Source organism: Eublepharis macularius, chromosome 5, assembly GCF_028583425.1.
Source record: "Eublepharis macularius isolate TG4126 chromosome 5, MPM_Emac_v1.0, whole genome shotgun sequence".
Taxonomy (NCBI): Eukaryota; Metazoa; Chordata; class Lepidosauria; order Squamata; family Eublepharidae; genus Eublepharis; species Eublepharis macularius.
Window position 1 is genome coordinate 54,415,418 of NC_072794.1, and position 14,982 is coordinate 54,430,399.

The 14,982-nt window shown below is 39.7% G+C and overlaps 1 protein-coding gene across 3 annotated transcripts in view; it reads left to right on the plus strand.

Annotated features, from left to right (window-relative positions):
• The window catches only part of AGL (amylo-alpha-1, 6-glucosidase, 4-alpha-glucanotransferase), a 56,838-nt gene that overhangs the window by 4,089 nt on the left and 37,767 nt on the right, over nt 1-14,982 (plus strand). For all 3 annotated transcript variants that reach the window (XM_054979575.1, XM_054979576.1, XM_054979574.1), the window contains exons 3-11: nt 5,541-5,751; nt 7,396-7,562; nt 7,855-8,058; nt 9,686-9,867; nt 10,736-10,847; nt 12,044-12,164; nt 12,848-12,950; nt 13,050-13,147; nt 14,602-14,741. In XM_054979575.1, the coding sequence (XP_054835550.1) occupies nt 5,541-5,751; nt 7,396-7,562; nt 7,855-8,058; nt 9,686-9,867; nt 10,736-10,847; nt 12,044-12,164; nt 12,848-12,950; nt 13,050-13,147; nt 14,602-14,741 (1,338 nt within the window). The remainder of the gene's footprint in view (nt 1-5,540; nt 5,752-7,395; nt 7,563-7,854; nt 8,059-9,685; nt 9,868-10,735; nt 10,848-12,043; nt 12,165-12,847; nt 12,951-13,049; nt 13,148-14,601; nt 14,742-14,982) is intronic.

Genomic DNA, 14,982 nt, shown 5'->3' on the forward strand with positions numbered 1-14,982 from the left:
GAGCTGAACCCCCCAGGATACTCTGTCCTTTATCAGTCCTGGACGGGTGGCTGCAGGGGAGGGGTGGCAATCCTTACTCGAGAGGCTTTCTCCTTCAGGCCGCTCCCCGTCCCTGAGATCTCTGGCATTGATTGTGTGGGCCTAGTTTGGAGTGCTGAGGAAAGTTTGGCTGTCTGGTGTACCATCTGCCTAGCGCACCGGCAGATACCCTGTCGCGCCTGCTAGAAGTGGTGAGGTGGACTTTGGAGTACCCCAAGCTAATCATGCTGGGGAATTCAATGTCCAAGTCGATGATGCCGCCTCAGTGCAAGCTGCAGACCTGGTGTCAGCCATGGCAGCACTAGGACTTTCCCAATTTGTATCGGCCCCTACACCTAATGCAGGCCACATGCCAGATTTGATCTTCGGGATAGGGATGAATGTGGTTCTGGATGGGATAGAATCGGTGCCATGGTGAGACCATTCGATCCTGAAGGCTTAGCTGGACATGCCGCCACCACCACCACCCGCAAGGGCGGTGAGCTAATTTCTGCTCGCCTTTGGAGACTTATGGATCCAATTGGCTTCCAGAATGCTCTGGAACCGATCCTCCATGGCGGTTCGTTGGATGAGCTGGTGGAGGACTGGCAGGTCCAGCTCTCCGAAGCCATCGACAAAATTGCACCCTGTCGTCCTCTTTACCTCTGTACTTGCCAAGCCCCTTGGTATACAGAGGAGCTACGGCAGAAGAAGCGAGAGCTAAGATGGCTTGAGTACATGTGGCGGCCATCTCAGGACGAGGAGGCAAGAACATCTTATAGGTCACTTATGAGATCCTATGAGATGGCACTGAAGGCTGTGAAAAAAGAATTTTACACAGTTTCCATTGCAGCAACTAGCTCATGCCCAGCAAAATTGTTTAATGTGGTATCGTCATTGGTCTCCATATTGGGGGGAGGAAGTCAAAATTTGAATTCAGACATTAGCTGTGAGCCTTTTGTGAGCTTTTTTGCTGACAAAATCTTGTCTCTCTGCCACAACTTACCAGCCACGATTGATACAGTATGTGAACTAGAGGCCCCTTGGCCGTCTTCAGGGCCGATTTTTGATCATTTCAGCCCACTCTCTGGGGAGGAGATCGACAGGATCCTGCAGACAGTGAGGCCTATCACATGCCTCCTGAACCCGTGACCATTGTGGCTGGTGAAGGCCAGTGTTGATGGGATTCCATGGAGGCTATTATCAACTTGTCCTAGGGCTCTGGAGTTTTTCCCGGAGTGTTAAAGGAGGCTGTGGTGAGGCTTCTTTTTAAAGAAACCCTCATTGGATTGCACCAACCAGGTCAGTTACCGCCCAGTTTTGAACCTCCCATTTCTGGGTAAGGTGATTGAGTGGGCGGCGGAGAGGCAACTGCAGAGTTTCCTGAAGGATACCTTAGTCCTGGATCCTTCCAGTCCAATTTCTGCCCTGAGCATGGGGTGGAGACATTGCTGGTTGCCCTCAGGGATGATCTTTGCAGACACTTGGATAGGGGCGGATCAGCACTGCTGATATTATTAGATCTTTCGGCAGCGTTCGATACAGTCAGTTATGATCTTCTCACCCACTGGCTCGCCGATATGGGGATACAGGGGATGGCACTGCAGTGGCTTGTCTCTTTTCTCCACGGTCAGGGACAGAGGGTAGCGCTGGGGGAAAAGTTGTCGTCCCGCTGCCTGCTGGTATGCGGGGTACCACAGGGGGCAATACTCTCCCCATTATTGTTTAACGTCTATATGCGCCTCCTCGCCCAGTTGGTGTGAAGTTTCGGTCTTGGGTGTCACCAGTATGTTGATGACGTCCAGTTATATCTGTTGATGGACGGATGGCCTGGCTCGGCCCTGGATGGCCTGGGGCAGGCTTTTGAAGCCATGACTGGATGGTTGAAGCAGAGTCAGCTGAAATTAAACCCCATGAAGACAGAGATCCTGCACTTGAGTGGCGGGAGTGTGGATTTGGGACCTTGGCTCCCTACCCTTGATGGGGCAGTACTTATGCCAGTTCCAAGGGTTAGGAGCCTGGGGGTGATCCTGGATTCCTCCCTGCAAATGGAAGCCCAGGTCGCTGCGGTTGCCAGGTCTTCTTTTTTTTATCTTCGTCAGGTCAGGCAGCTTGCTCCCTATCTTTCTACCTGCAATTTAACCACAGTGATCCAGGTAATGGTTACCTCTAGGATAGACTACTGTAATGCGCTCTACACATGGCTTCCCTACACATGGCCTTGACCAGAGCTAGGGCCTTTTCGGTCCTGGCTCCAACCTAGTGGAATGCTCTGTCTAATGAGACCAGGGCCTGGCAGGATCTGTTATCTTTCCGCCGGGCCTGTAAAACAGAGCTATTCCACCAGGCGTATGCTCAGGGTTGAGCTGGGCCTTGCCAGCCGTTTTGGAAAAGAACATGGCCCTCCCTATCAGGAATATCCACCACCAGACTTTTTAACTGCTTATCTGTTTATCTGTTCAAGTACTTTGGTGACAGTTGGGTGGAAGACTGATTGACTTTCATGCTGCTGTTGTAATTTTGTAATTCTGTAATTTTAAATATTTATATTGTATCCATTTTTTAGTTTTAATCTTTCTGAAATGTAACTTTTATTGAAATGGTTATGAAGTGTAATCCTCCCTGAGCCTGCTAGTGTAGGGAGGGCAGAATATAAATTGAAACAAATAAATAAAATGTTTTATCTCTTAACAGAGCTATAAGTTTAGCCATCTCCGCTAACTCCATCATTTTCATAATCCAGTCCTCAATTGAAGGCAATACTGTACTTTTCCATTTTTGCACATATAAAAGCCTAGCCACCGTGGTCATATATAGAAATAAAATACCATGTTGATTTTCCAACCATTTATCCATTAATTCCAACAAAAATTCTTCTGGTTTAAATTGTATATTGATCTTCAACATTTTTTGTATTTATGAATTTGTGATAAAAAAAAATTAGCTTTAGGGCAAGCCCACCAAATAGTATAAAATGTTTCTTCATGTTGCTCACATCTCCAACATTTGTTTGACGTACCTTTACTCACCGATACATCATTTTATAAAAATTTTCTTTAAGTGTGGATCTCAATGTAAATTTGAGCCCCTTCACCCACATATTTTCCCACTGGTCCATCGATATATTATACCCAACATTGTTAGCCCATTTTACCACACAGTCTTTCACAGATTCTTCTTCCATTTCAAATTTCAATAAAAGTTTATACATTTTGGAAATAACACGTTTGTCATTTGTACATAGCTCTTTTTCAAACTCTATCTTTTCATAATCAGAGCCCCATAATTTTTTATCTATTTGAACCTTTCTAGAAGTTGAGCATAGAAAAACCATTAACATTTATAACCTTTAGCTATTAAATCCTTGTTTTCAATTTACAATCTCCTTGTGAGAATTCTAGTAAATCTCCATAAGTCAACCATCCCTATTTGGTAGTTATCTCCCTTCTATAAAACGCTTCCTGTGTTGAAGTCCAAAGTGGTGTCTTCTGTGTTAACCTTGGTTTGTATTTATTCCAAATTCTCAAGATGGCTTTCCTAATATAATGATTTTTGAAGTCCGCATTGACCTTTATCATACCACAAATAAGTATGCCATCCAAATCTCAGGCCATGACCTTCCAATGTCAAGAGTCTCTTATTTCTCAGAAGCATCCATTCCTTCATCCACATTAGACATGTGGCAGTATAATACACCTTCAAGTCTAGTAAACCTAGGCCACCTCTCTCCTTCACATCTTGTAAAATTTTAATAATAATAATAACAACAACAACATTCGATTTATATACCATTCTTCAGGATGACTTAAGACCCACTCAGAGCAGTTTACAAAGTATGTTGTTATTATCCCCACAACAAAACATCCTGTGAGGTGGGTGGGGCTGAGAGAGCTAGAAGCTGTGACTGACCCAAGGTCACCCAGCTGGCTTCAAGTGGAGAAGTGGGGAATCAAACCTGGTTCTCCAAATTATAGTCCCGTGCTCTTAACCATTACACCAAACTCTTGTTTCTTTCCCTTGCCATATAAATGTTGAAATATCCATATAATGTTGAAATATCCTTTTGCCACTGTTTAAATGGTACATTTGAAGTTAACACAGGTAATTGTCTGGAATAAGAATAACATTCTAGGTAAAACATTCATCTTAATGACTGATATTTTCCCCAACAAGGACAACTGTACTCCATCCCATCTTAACATGTCTTTTTTAAATTTCTTTCCATGTCTTAACATAATTATTTTGAAAATACATATCATATTGTCAATTACGGTTGTTTTGAAAATGGCATACTGTGATAGACAGGAGGCTGTCAAGCCTCTGAAAGAGAGAATAATAGCCACTCAGCTGTTTCGTCCCTGAGCCTGTGGGAATGCTGCTCCAGAATCCAGTCACCTTTCAGAGGGGGGAATGGAATATTGGAAGGAAATACAGCCGCAGTTTCGTTCAGGGCTGCCTCGACTCTGCCCGGTAGTATGGCAGAGTGATTTAGCTCTCCCTCTGAGAGAGGACAGAGTACCTAGTTTTGAGCCCATCTCTGGTGAGGAGCCTTTAGTCTAACTCTTAGGAGAGGACCGGCTAATGTGGGCAGAACCCTGTGCATGTCAGAGGTTCTAACCTGGCGGCTGGTCAGTGAAAGCCTACTTGTCCTTGAAAGCAATAACAGGAATTAAAATAATGATATGAAGCCATAACCAGCTTAATTTTATGTGTTTCAGCCAGTTTTCTCCTTTGAATAGTTGAAAAACTCTGCTACTGATCAGTTCTTTAAAAACAACTGGTACATAAATAAATCTTTGTTATTTTATAAGTCTGCTGCTTCAGTGATCTCGGAGTTCTTACTCATCACAAAGCTTACCTCACGGCAATGAACCCATAGCCTTTACACTCGCTTCCATAAGAACATCTAGTAACTGAAGGGAAGATTCCCATTTCAAAACAAATCTAGTTCCCCAGAATTATACCCTACTCAGTTCAATATTCTCTTTTTAAAAATAATTTAATATTAATTGCAGGTAGATTTCTAACTGTGCAGTCTTAATCTCTTTAAAATAATGGATTTCCAAGGGTGAAACTGATTAAGAGTGCATTCCAATGCTGCAATCTGTAGTATACTTACTTGGCTGTAAGAGCATTTTCCCCAAATGATGTGAAAGAACCACGCTGAGATTGTTATGTCCCATTTTAGAATAGTTCTGCTGTGTTCTGTATCATTGACAGAATGACAGTGTTTAGAAGTGACACATTAAAAACAAAAGGATCTGTTTATGGTCCCATAATAAAATATCCTTAGTTCTATTCAAATGTGTTTAGTATTTGTATGTAGGAGAAAATCCTCAGCTTATTAACTGACTGAGTAAGGTTTGTAAAAAGGCTGTGCACCCTATGTTACTCAGTGCTACATTCCTGAACAGTCTTCCTGAGAATGAATCTGCTTTGAAACCATAAGGATTTCACACCATGAAGATGTGTTCAGAACGAGGATGCTGCATTCTAACAAACAACTCTCTTTCTTTGTTCAGGTTTTGAGCTCCAGTTCCGACTGGGCCCCACTTTGCAAGGCAAACATGTCACAGTGTATACCAACTATCCGGCTCCTGGAGCAGTGTTTGATCGTCACAAGTTCAGATCCCTGTCATGGCACAACCCAACAGGAAAAGAAGATGATTCTGACAAATACTGTAAACTAGATCTCCAAATTTCTGGATCATACCAGTATTATTTCAGTCATGAGTAAGTGAATGTACTGGAGGGGAGAAAGGACAAATGGATATCACTGCTGCTTAGTATACACTTACTAAGGTGTTAGTAGACTTTGGATGGGCTGCTCACCTAAGTTGGCATTTGAACCAGACATCTCATGCAGATGCCTTTCCATGGTACCTAATTGTCATGATTGTACTAGTCCCTTTTTTGAGGGAGGAAGAATTACATGATCTGGACCTTGACACATACAGGCCTTTTATGTAGATTATCTACCTTGGACATTATCTCATGGGTGGATGGGAGATGCCAGTTCTACCACCATGTAGTGAGAATTGTTGTCAGAGTGGAGTGTCTCTTCGTTGTGGTGTCCTTTGGCAGCTTAAAAGGTCATGTTCTGTGGGGGGCATTTTGTGTCCTAAATACATCTAAATCAATGCTGAAAATAATATGTAAAACTTCTCCACTATGTGGTGGAAGAGATGTTAAATTCTTAGAATTGATTGCTAGATAGCGTAATATTGCCAACCTTTTCGTTTTCATGTTTTTTAGTCAATGGTGGATACTGGAGCTAATGTTCAAATAACAGAAACTGTTCTAGTAATTACTAAAAGCATGTGAACAGTACAACTAATAGCAATCATAATTGAGCGTATTTTCTTTTGGAAACCTATAATGGAACACTATAATGAATTTTTAAACAGTACTTTGCCAACATGCTTTTATCAAGCTGTTGTGTGCAGAAATCTGTATTATACTTACGTTATTTGTCTGCATCATGTTTAGGAGCCATCTGTAAATGTGTAGAAATTCCTGAAGTTTTCTACCTTTCTTTGGAGCCAGTACTAGTCTCAACATGCTTGATTTATTATACAGTTGTGTTCTGTTAGTCCTTGGTCTAGATCTCTGTTCTTATGTTGCTCTCTAAAGTTATGGGTGAGCTTTTGCAAGTCAGATTGCTAAGAAGAAACTATGTGATATGAGAGCCAGACTATGTGCATTCTTCCTTACAGAAAGGTCTTGGATATTGCAGTTGCATCAGTCACTCTCGTAAGTCTTCAGATGTAGATATGATTTGAGAGGACATCTATTGGGAGGGAATAGAGAGTTTGCTTCTAATGTTGTGTTTTTCTAAATTCTTATACAGATGGTGTGATGTAGTGGCATGAATGTCCCCAGATCAAATCTTGCATATGCTGTAGACTGGCTAGGTAGCCACTGTCCTTCATCCTTGCCCCCATCAGCAGCATAGGGATGATAGTGGCCTACTTTGTTGTTTAATACTTAGTGAAATGGTGTATATAAAGTAGTTTAGTGTTCAAAGTACTGTATAAATATAACACTGATGGTATGGAAGCATCTTGAAAACTGAAGTTATTTATCTTATCTTTGCTAAGTAAACAAGTTAGAGGAGAAAGCATTTAATACTTTTGACTCTTCTAGCATCATAATGTCAAATTTCAGAACTTCCTGTCTATTTCTCTTAAATAATTTTAAGGAAATGACTTCAGAACTTGAATGTACCATGAATGTCTTCTGTGGCATTACTAAGCATATTAAAATGTTTAAAATAGCAAGTCCCTCCCCCATTTTTTTCTAAGCAGGCCTCAGTTATAACAAGTGGGTGACCCAACATTTTCATCTGAATTGTTGAGAGATAAATCTTTATTTCAGAGCTCAGAAAAGTGGTGGAGGCTACATAGTTGTGGACCCTATTTTGCGTGTTGGTGCTGACAATCATGAATTGCCCTTGGATTGTGTTACACTCCAGACATTCCTGGCAAAGTGTCTGGGACCATTTGATGACTGGGAGGATTGTCTTAGAGTGGCAAAAGAATCTGGTAAGAACTATGTTGATTCTTAATCTAACTTTGACTGCAGGTATATTGCTTTATAAGGGCGTTTTTCTTTGAAACAGGGAAAGTACAAGTCTGTGCTAATTAAAAAATTCTGCCTTTTGTCTGGACTTTGGAGCATTTGAGGAAGCATGCATAGGGTTCCCAGGTGGTGCTTTACTGCGGTGTCTCCACATGTCCTGTAAGGCTGATCAGTGCTTATCTGTTCACTGTATGCTCTCCAGGGTGAGAAAAAATGTCCACATATATATTAACATAGTGTCTTATTGCTTTGTAGGTTACAACATGATTCACTTGACCCCAGTGCAGAAACTTGGACTATCTAGATCATGTTATTCATTGGCTGACCAATTAGAAATAAATCCTGATTTTTCAAGCCCTAATAGAAAGTGTTCTTGGAATGAAATCGGAAGACTAGTAGAAAAAATGAAAAATGAGTGGAATATGCTATGTATTACAGATGTAGTCTACAATCACACTGGTATGTTTATTTTCATTGTCTTGGTCATCCTTTTTGTGGACCTATAAAGTACTATCATCATGAAATCATCTGCAAGTTTCAACTTCCATTGACTGCTGTAACGACATGTGTACAAATAGGTTCAAGTATATTGCTAGTATCTGGTTTTTCTGTTCTGCCCTAAATTCTGGCTTCTTTTATGAAGAATAAAGGCAATCTTCCTGCTAAAGTCCTGTTGTAATAGATGGTATCTTTTAGCATTCTAACTTCACTGATCATCATGGGATATGCCTGTATCCCATGGAGAATTTCAAACTAGCATTACATATTTTTGACAGCACCTAGTACTGACATGAAAATTTTATGTTGTTAGAGTGAAGACAAGAGGAGAAATTTTAGATGTCACTTCTTTGGCATGGTACGACAGCCATGCAGAGGCTGATTTCAGTGTGTGCCCCACTGTATGTACAGTGTACAACATTCCCTTTTGGAGCTAAATAGTGGGTTTAAGAGCTTCATTAGCTCTAACACTGACATTCTTCCCAGAAACATTACTGACTTGCTAGTTACAGGGCATGAATGTCAAAAGTCACCCATATTCCTATGTGTATACTTCATCCCTGTTCCAATATGTCTTTATTGTTAACCTTTCTAACTGATTATATTTCTAATCCAATATAAACATTTCCTTAATATTGTGTGTTCAGCATCCCATTAACTCACCAGAAATAGCAACTACTAGATAGATAATCATTTCCATTGTTATAAAGTTGAGTCAGCAGTCAGAGTTTGGTAAATTTGGCATATAGTTGCTCAAATGTATAAATTGAGCAAAGTAACTTTTAAAAGCAGTAAGCTTTGTTCTCTTGCAACTAGCATTTGTATATTGGTTTTGGTACAATGTAAAATGATGCGGTCTCAAAACTCCAAGATAACCTTTGATGGGTAGTCGGTGATGATTTAAGGAAAGTTAGTAAAGATTCATAATTATCCTAATCTGATAATTTATTGCTTACAAAATGCCTCAAGGCAAACTAACAGAATTGTAATAAACTGCATCGTTTGTGGTGACTTCTCTGTGTGAGGATGAGGAATACAAAGTTTTTCCTTTCCTTTTTTAAAAGGAAAAACATACTACTTTGCAAATTATAGAATTGTCTGAAGTGATGGAAACATCAAAAGCCTTGTGCAGATGAGTGAAGCCTGAAAAGTGCTCAGGTTCAGTGCAGCCTTATTATGTCACTTCAGTTAGCTGGCTGCTTTTAGCTGTTACGATGGCAGAGGTCCACGTTTGTAAAGGTCAGATCTTCAGTGAAAAGCAAATCTTCATGGGACAGAATGCCAAGTTCCAAATGAACTTGTGTCATGGTAAGAGGATGTTTTAGGTTAAGGAAAAGCAACTTATGCTGCAATAGAGAGTGGAAGAATACTGTGTTTTGTACATAGAACTTACCTGCAGGTTCAATTCCAATCTGTTCAGAATGTTGGTTTCCTTGTGTCCTACAATAAAACCTCTATGAAAGTATTGTTGATATAGTGTATTGATATATTATCCAAGTGCACCTGTTGGAAAAAAACTTGTATTTTTCTCACTAGTTTGTTTCTTATTCTGGATGGTGGTTTCTTTTGTTTTTTATTTTTCTCTAAGCTGCAAACAGTGAATGGATCACTCACCATCCAGAATGCGCATACAATCTTGTCAATTCTCCTCACTTGAAACCAGCCTGGCTTTTGGACAGAGCCCTTTGGCATTTAACCTGTAAGATGGCTGCTGGCAAATGCAGTGACAAAGGGGTGCCTCCATTGATTGAAAACGAGCATCACTTGAATGTAAGAAAATGAAAAACATGGGCATAGAGTAGGGGTCACTGGGGGAGGTGAGGGGGGAAATAGCTGTGAATTTCCTGCATTGTGCAAGGGGCTAGACTAGATGACCCTTAGGGGTACCTTCGAGCTCTATGTTTCACTTAATAGCAAATGATCTTGCTGCATGAGAAAAGTTTCATCCCTGCTTTGTGCAAATCTTTTACCAGGCAGGCTTCTTTACAGTGCAATCCTAAAATCGTTTTCCTGAGAATAAGCCCCTTTTAATATACCTGAATAGCGTTCTGAGTAGATCTGCTTAGGGAGGCATTGTAAATTACCTTCCTGGACATGTAATAAAGTTCAGTTAAAACATTTGAAAACCTTCTCCATTTGGGTAGTCATGACTGATAGTTATCTTTATCCTTCATGTGTCTGGCTTTATATGCGGTTTGTAAGCTAGTTTTGGCTACTGTGTTTTTCTATATTGGTGGTTTTTGTGATTGCCTTTGGATTTCAGAGAGAACAATCCTAAGCAGAACTACTCAAAACTATTAACAACTACTCAGAATCCTATGAAGATCTGTTCAGTGGAGCTTAGTCCCACTGAAATTGTTCTTAGGATGGCACTGCCAATTGCCTTGAATTCTTGTTTTTATGCAGGCAACTAATGTGCATGTGTATTTCTGCTATGGTGCTGCTCAAGATTGGCTCCATCATCTCTAAATAAGCCTAAAGCATTTGCTTCTCAGGTTGCTTTCTTACAGCATTGCACATTGTCAGTCATATAACGAATATATCGAAAGTGTTTGGATACAAATCCATTTATACTGAAATATGCGACACTTAATTTTGCTTACTTACCTGACATTCTTATTTATTTTATTTTTTGCAGTGTATACGTAAAGTCATTTATGAGGATGTTTATCCCAAGATAAGATTATGGGAATTCTTCCAAGTAGATATTAACAAAGCAGTGCAACAATTTAAAACTCTTTTAACTCAAGGTAAAAAAAAGAAAAGCTTGTTTGTGAATTCATGCGTTTCTGTTATGGCTGGGATCCAGAGAGTTGCTTTAGCTCAAGCATAGGGATTATGCTCAGGATTTTAACTTTTAAAAAAATCATGCTCTCTTTCCCACCCACACCCCTTCATGTTGTGTGATGCTTCAAACTGCTTTTGAAGCTCCCTTCAGTTTAAGCAGCAGTTTGTCACCCAGCATTTTAGTACCTGCCATTTGAGGAAAAATAAGTCTAAAGCACCCTTGATTCCATTGAAATAACTTGACAGTTCTCTGGATCCTGGCTAGTAAATAAAAACTGGTCAGAATATGTTTTAGGAAGGAAATGGGAGTTGAGCAAGACAGTGAATGTGACTGCCAAAAAATGAATTACTCCTTTCAGTTTTCAGAGGAAAATGCATGTTTTGCAAATTCTCCCCTACCCCTGCATTCAAAATTGTGAAACCAGCATCTCTTTGTAGGATCTGTGTGACTCCCTCCTGTCTTTATTTGTGTTAGTGAATCCTTGGGTGGTCTTTCCTTGGTGAAGTTGGTCTTGCATGATACTTGGAAAGGGTCAAGGTTTGTGGCATCTGTTCTGTGTACTCCCCTGAAGCAGTCCTGTATGTATAAATCCATTCCTGAATCTCTACCCATGGCCCATTGTAGATGGCTTTTATCTGTGATGTGCTCACTAGACAGCTGGAAACTTTTCATTTGTTGTCAGAGTATGCCATGAACAGTTTACTGCTACAGAATCAGGTGCGGGATCATTTGTCACAACCTGTGCGAGAAGCCTTGCAAAGGAGCAAGTGGTTTTCAGGTAGACTATGGGTGTCTTTCTGGGGAGGTGTGGGAGATGCATTTGGAGATGCACGGGGTCAGGTGACTTCCCGGCAGCCTTATTGCTGTTCTGTTAAGCATAAGCCATATGAGATAACTTGGCATAAATGGGTTCTGTGGTTTCTCTGTGTAAACCTCACTCTGGGAAAATAAAAATACTGGCCTGGAGTGCTAGCTGCCTTCTGTTGTCTCTCTGACTCTTGAAGAAAGTGAGTGGTTTCTCCTTCTGCACCCACAGAGGGGCTGCTAGATTGTGTCTGTTTGCATCTTGGTTTCTCAAAGAAACTGGAATAGCATGATTGACGATATAATGCCTTTTAAATTCATTTCAAAATTTTCGTTTTCTCAATGCTACAACAGGTGGCTCAAAAGTTAAAACTGATCCCAGTCAGCATCTTGCTATCATTCAGGATCCTGAATTTAAGAGACTCGGATGTACTGTAGATATGAACATTGCACTGAACACGTTCATACCACATAGGTACTGCATCACTTGGTATATTTTAAATACTGAAATGTCTGGTAGTGCATGCTTTTGCTGGAGAAGAAATTAGAATGCCATTCAAATGTTGAATGTTGTTGGAACATTCTTACCTCACTCATAGCCAAATGGGAGTCCAATAAACATAGACTAAGAGGTGCTCGATTTTCTAAGAAACTGTTCCCATTTTCCTTGCTAGTTTTCAGTTCTTAGAGATAAATAACAAGAGGGGCACCGCGTAGTAAACTACACCATAAAGGATAAAGACCTACAGCAGTCCTCGAGACCTTACCACTGTAGGTCTTTATCCGTTACAGTTTACAGTTCTTACCTGGCTCAGAAACCTTCGTATGCACAAATAGTACGGTGGTTCTAGACCTCTGACATCATGAATATATTTAATGCAAAGATAACTCTAGAAAAGTATGGTTCCTGAATATCCAAAACTCCAATTCCTTTCAGGCTGTACAGTTTTTATTCAGGGGTGCGGCAAAGGGTACTCCACATGTAGAAAAATACCTTACTGGCTTTATTACAGAAATTTGGTGTTTGCAGTAGAGTTGGATGGTATTGACTTCTTTTGTATTTATGCCTGTATTCAATACTGAGTTTATCTTCTGACCTTTTTCATTTGGAAGTTGTTTCGACCCAGTTTAATGAATTTATCTTGTGTATTTATTTAGCAATGGGCCTGCTGCAATAGAAGAGTGTTGTAAGTGGTTCCGAAAGCGAATCGAGGAGCTAAATGGTGAACAGTACCGGCAAACAAATTACCACCAAGAGCAGGTGATACTGATAATGAAACTTTTGAAATTCTTTGTGCGTTGTTGATAGTTTCCATTGAATTGTTAGTTTTATTGAAACAATTGTTTTAATGACTTCTAGGCAGTTATTTGCATCTTGGCAACAGTGAACTATGAACGACTGGCCGGTCATGGTCCTAAGCTAGGTGCTATAACTAGAAAGAATCCTTTAGTTACAAGGTATTGTATCTCGTTTCATGTTGAAAAAAATGTACTTTAAAACAAATGAATGATGGTAATTATTTAGCTTCCTTAACAAGAGAGTTTAATATATTACCAAAGCATAGGATACTACAGAAAATTCTCTTTTTATGTAACTTTTTAAAGAAAAAATGCATTACATATATGAAATTTGCTACAGTGAGTGTTTGCTTTCATATAACAATGTTAAATAGTACCATTAAAATTCTGTGAATATCTAAAAACTCAGATGTTAAACTAGTTAATATGGTCATTTTGCCTTGATTATCACCCTTGATTGTCAGCATTTCCTGGTGTATGTTCAAAATACACATTTTTCAGACATTTACCAAATTATTGTGGTTGTCAGCATTCACATGTGACTGGTGACTATTGATGTTCACAAGAAAACATTTGCACACTCACAACTAATGGCTCAGGTCAGAAATCATGGTTTAGTTAAACTAACTATTGTTAGTGTGATCATCAGGACACAAGTCGCTCCACTAACTGTGGTTAGTTAGGACATGTCAAACCAGGATCCAAAACCATGGTTTGAAATAGGTTTATTTAACCTTCATCTTAACAGTGTTTTTGCATTATATGCCATCATGGACATCTTGGCTTGGTTTCTGGCACTGCCTTACTCCCATACAGGTTGGGATACTTCTTAGGTCACAGCAGGGCAGGCAAGAGAAAGAACAAAGGTGATGAATCAAGCATTTGTCAAGGCAAACAAGGATTTTTAATAATTATCTGCAATCCAAATCCTGGTTTCATAACAAATCATGATTATTTGAATGAATAGAGCCAAGGTATCCATCTACACAGCAGCTGTGTTAAATGTGAGGAGGGGGGAGTTTGTTTGCTTGCTTTGTAAGGGGCAGTACTTAAAGATTTTTAATATATAGTGAATGATTAAATGCATAAGTAATTTGATTTCAGATGTGCTATAATGACTGAATTAAAGCCAATCAAAGGAAAGAATGTCTTTTAAAACATACACCATGTATGTAGATGTGATATAAAATCTAATCTGCAGTTAGACTACTGTATCCATTTAGATGGCAATAACTGTTCATGATTTTGATCTAACATGATAATAGTTTGCTGAAACAGAAAAAAGGTCTTAATTTCAAAGCAAACAGCCATTTTTGCAACAGTAAATGTTCTTTTTTCCTTTATGCAAAGTATCTTTATATTGATGGTTGTTGGGGGTTTTCCGGGCTGTATTGCCGTGGTCTTGGCATTGTAGTTCTACAATGCCAAGACCACGGCAATACAGCCCGGAAAACCCACAACAACCATCGTTCTCCGGCCGTGAAAGCCTTCGACAATATATCTTTATATTAATGAGCATAAAGTAGCTAGTATGTATAAAAAGATGTATCTTGGTTGTCATTTAAAGTTGCATGCTGTCTGATGCAAGACAAAATAATTTCTGCATACTGCAGGTACTTTACCTACCCATTTAAAGAATTAACCCTAGAAGAAGACGAAGCTATGATTCATCAGCCTGATAAAGCGAGTTATTTCATGGCCCATAATGGCTGGGTAATGGGAGATGATCCTCTGAGAAACTTTGCTGAACCAGGTTTGTGAAACTGAACGTTTTTATCTTGCCTTCTATTTTTGTAGCTGAACAAGGCTATTGTGGCAAATTGGCAGTAATAATTGTACAGTAGTTTATTTCTGCAACACATTAATAGACTCAGGTTTTATTGGAATCCTGGTTTCCTGAAATTTTTGCAGATTTATATACTTAAAATATTTGTGCCATGCCCCAAAGGACCCAAGGTGGCATGCAACAATATTAAAATCTGTTATTAAAAACT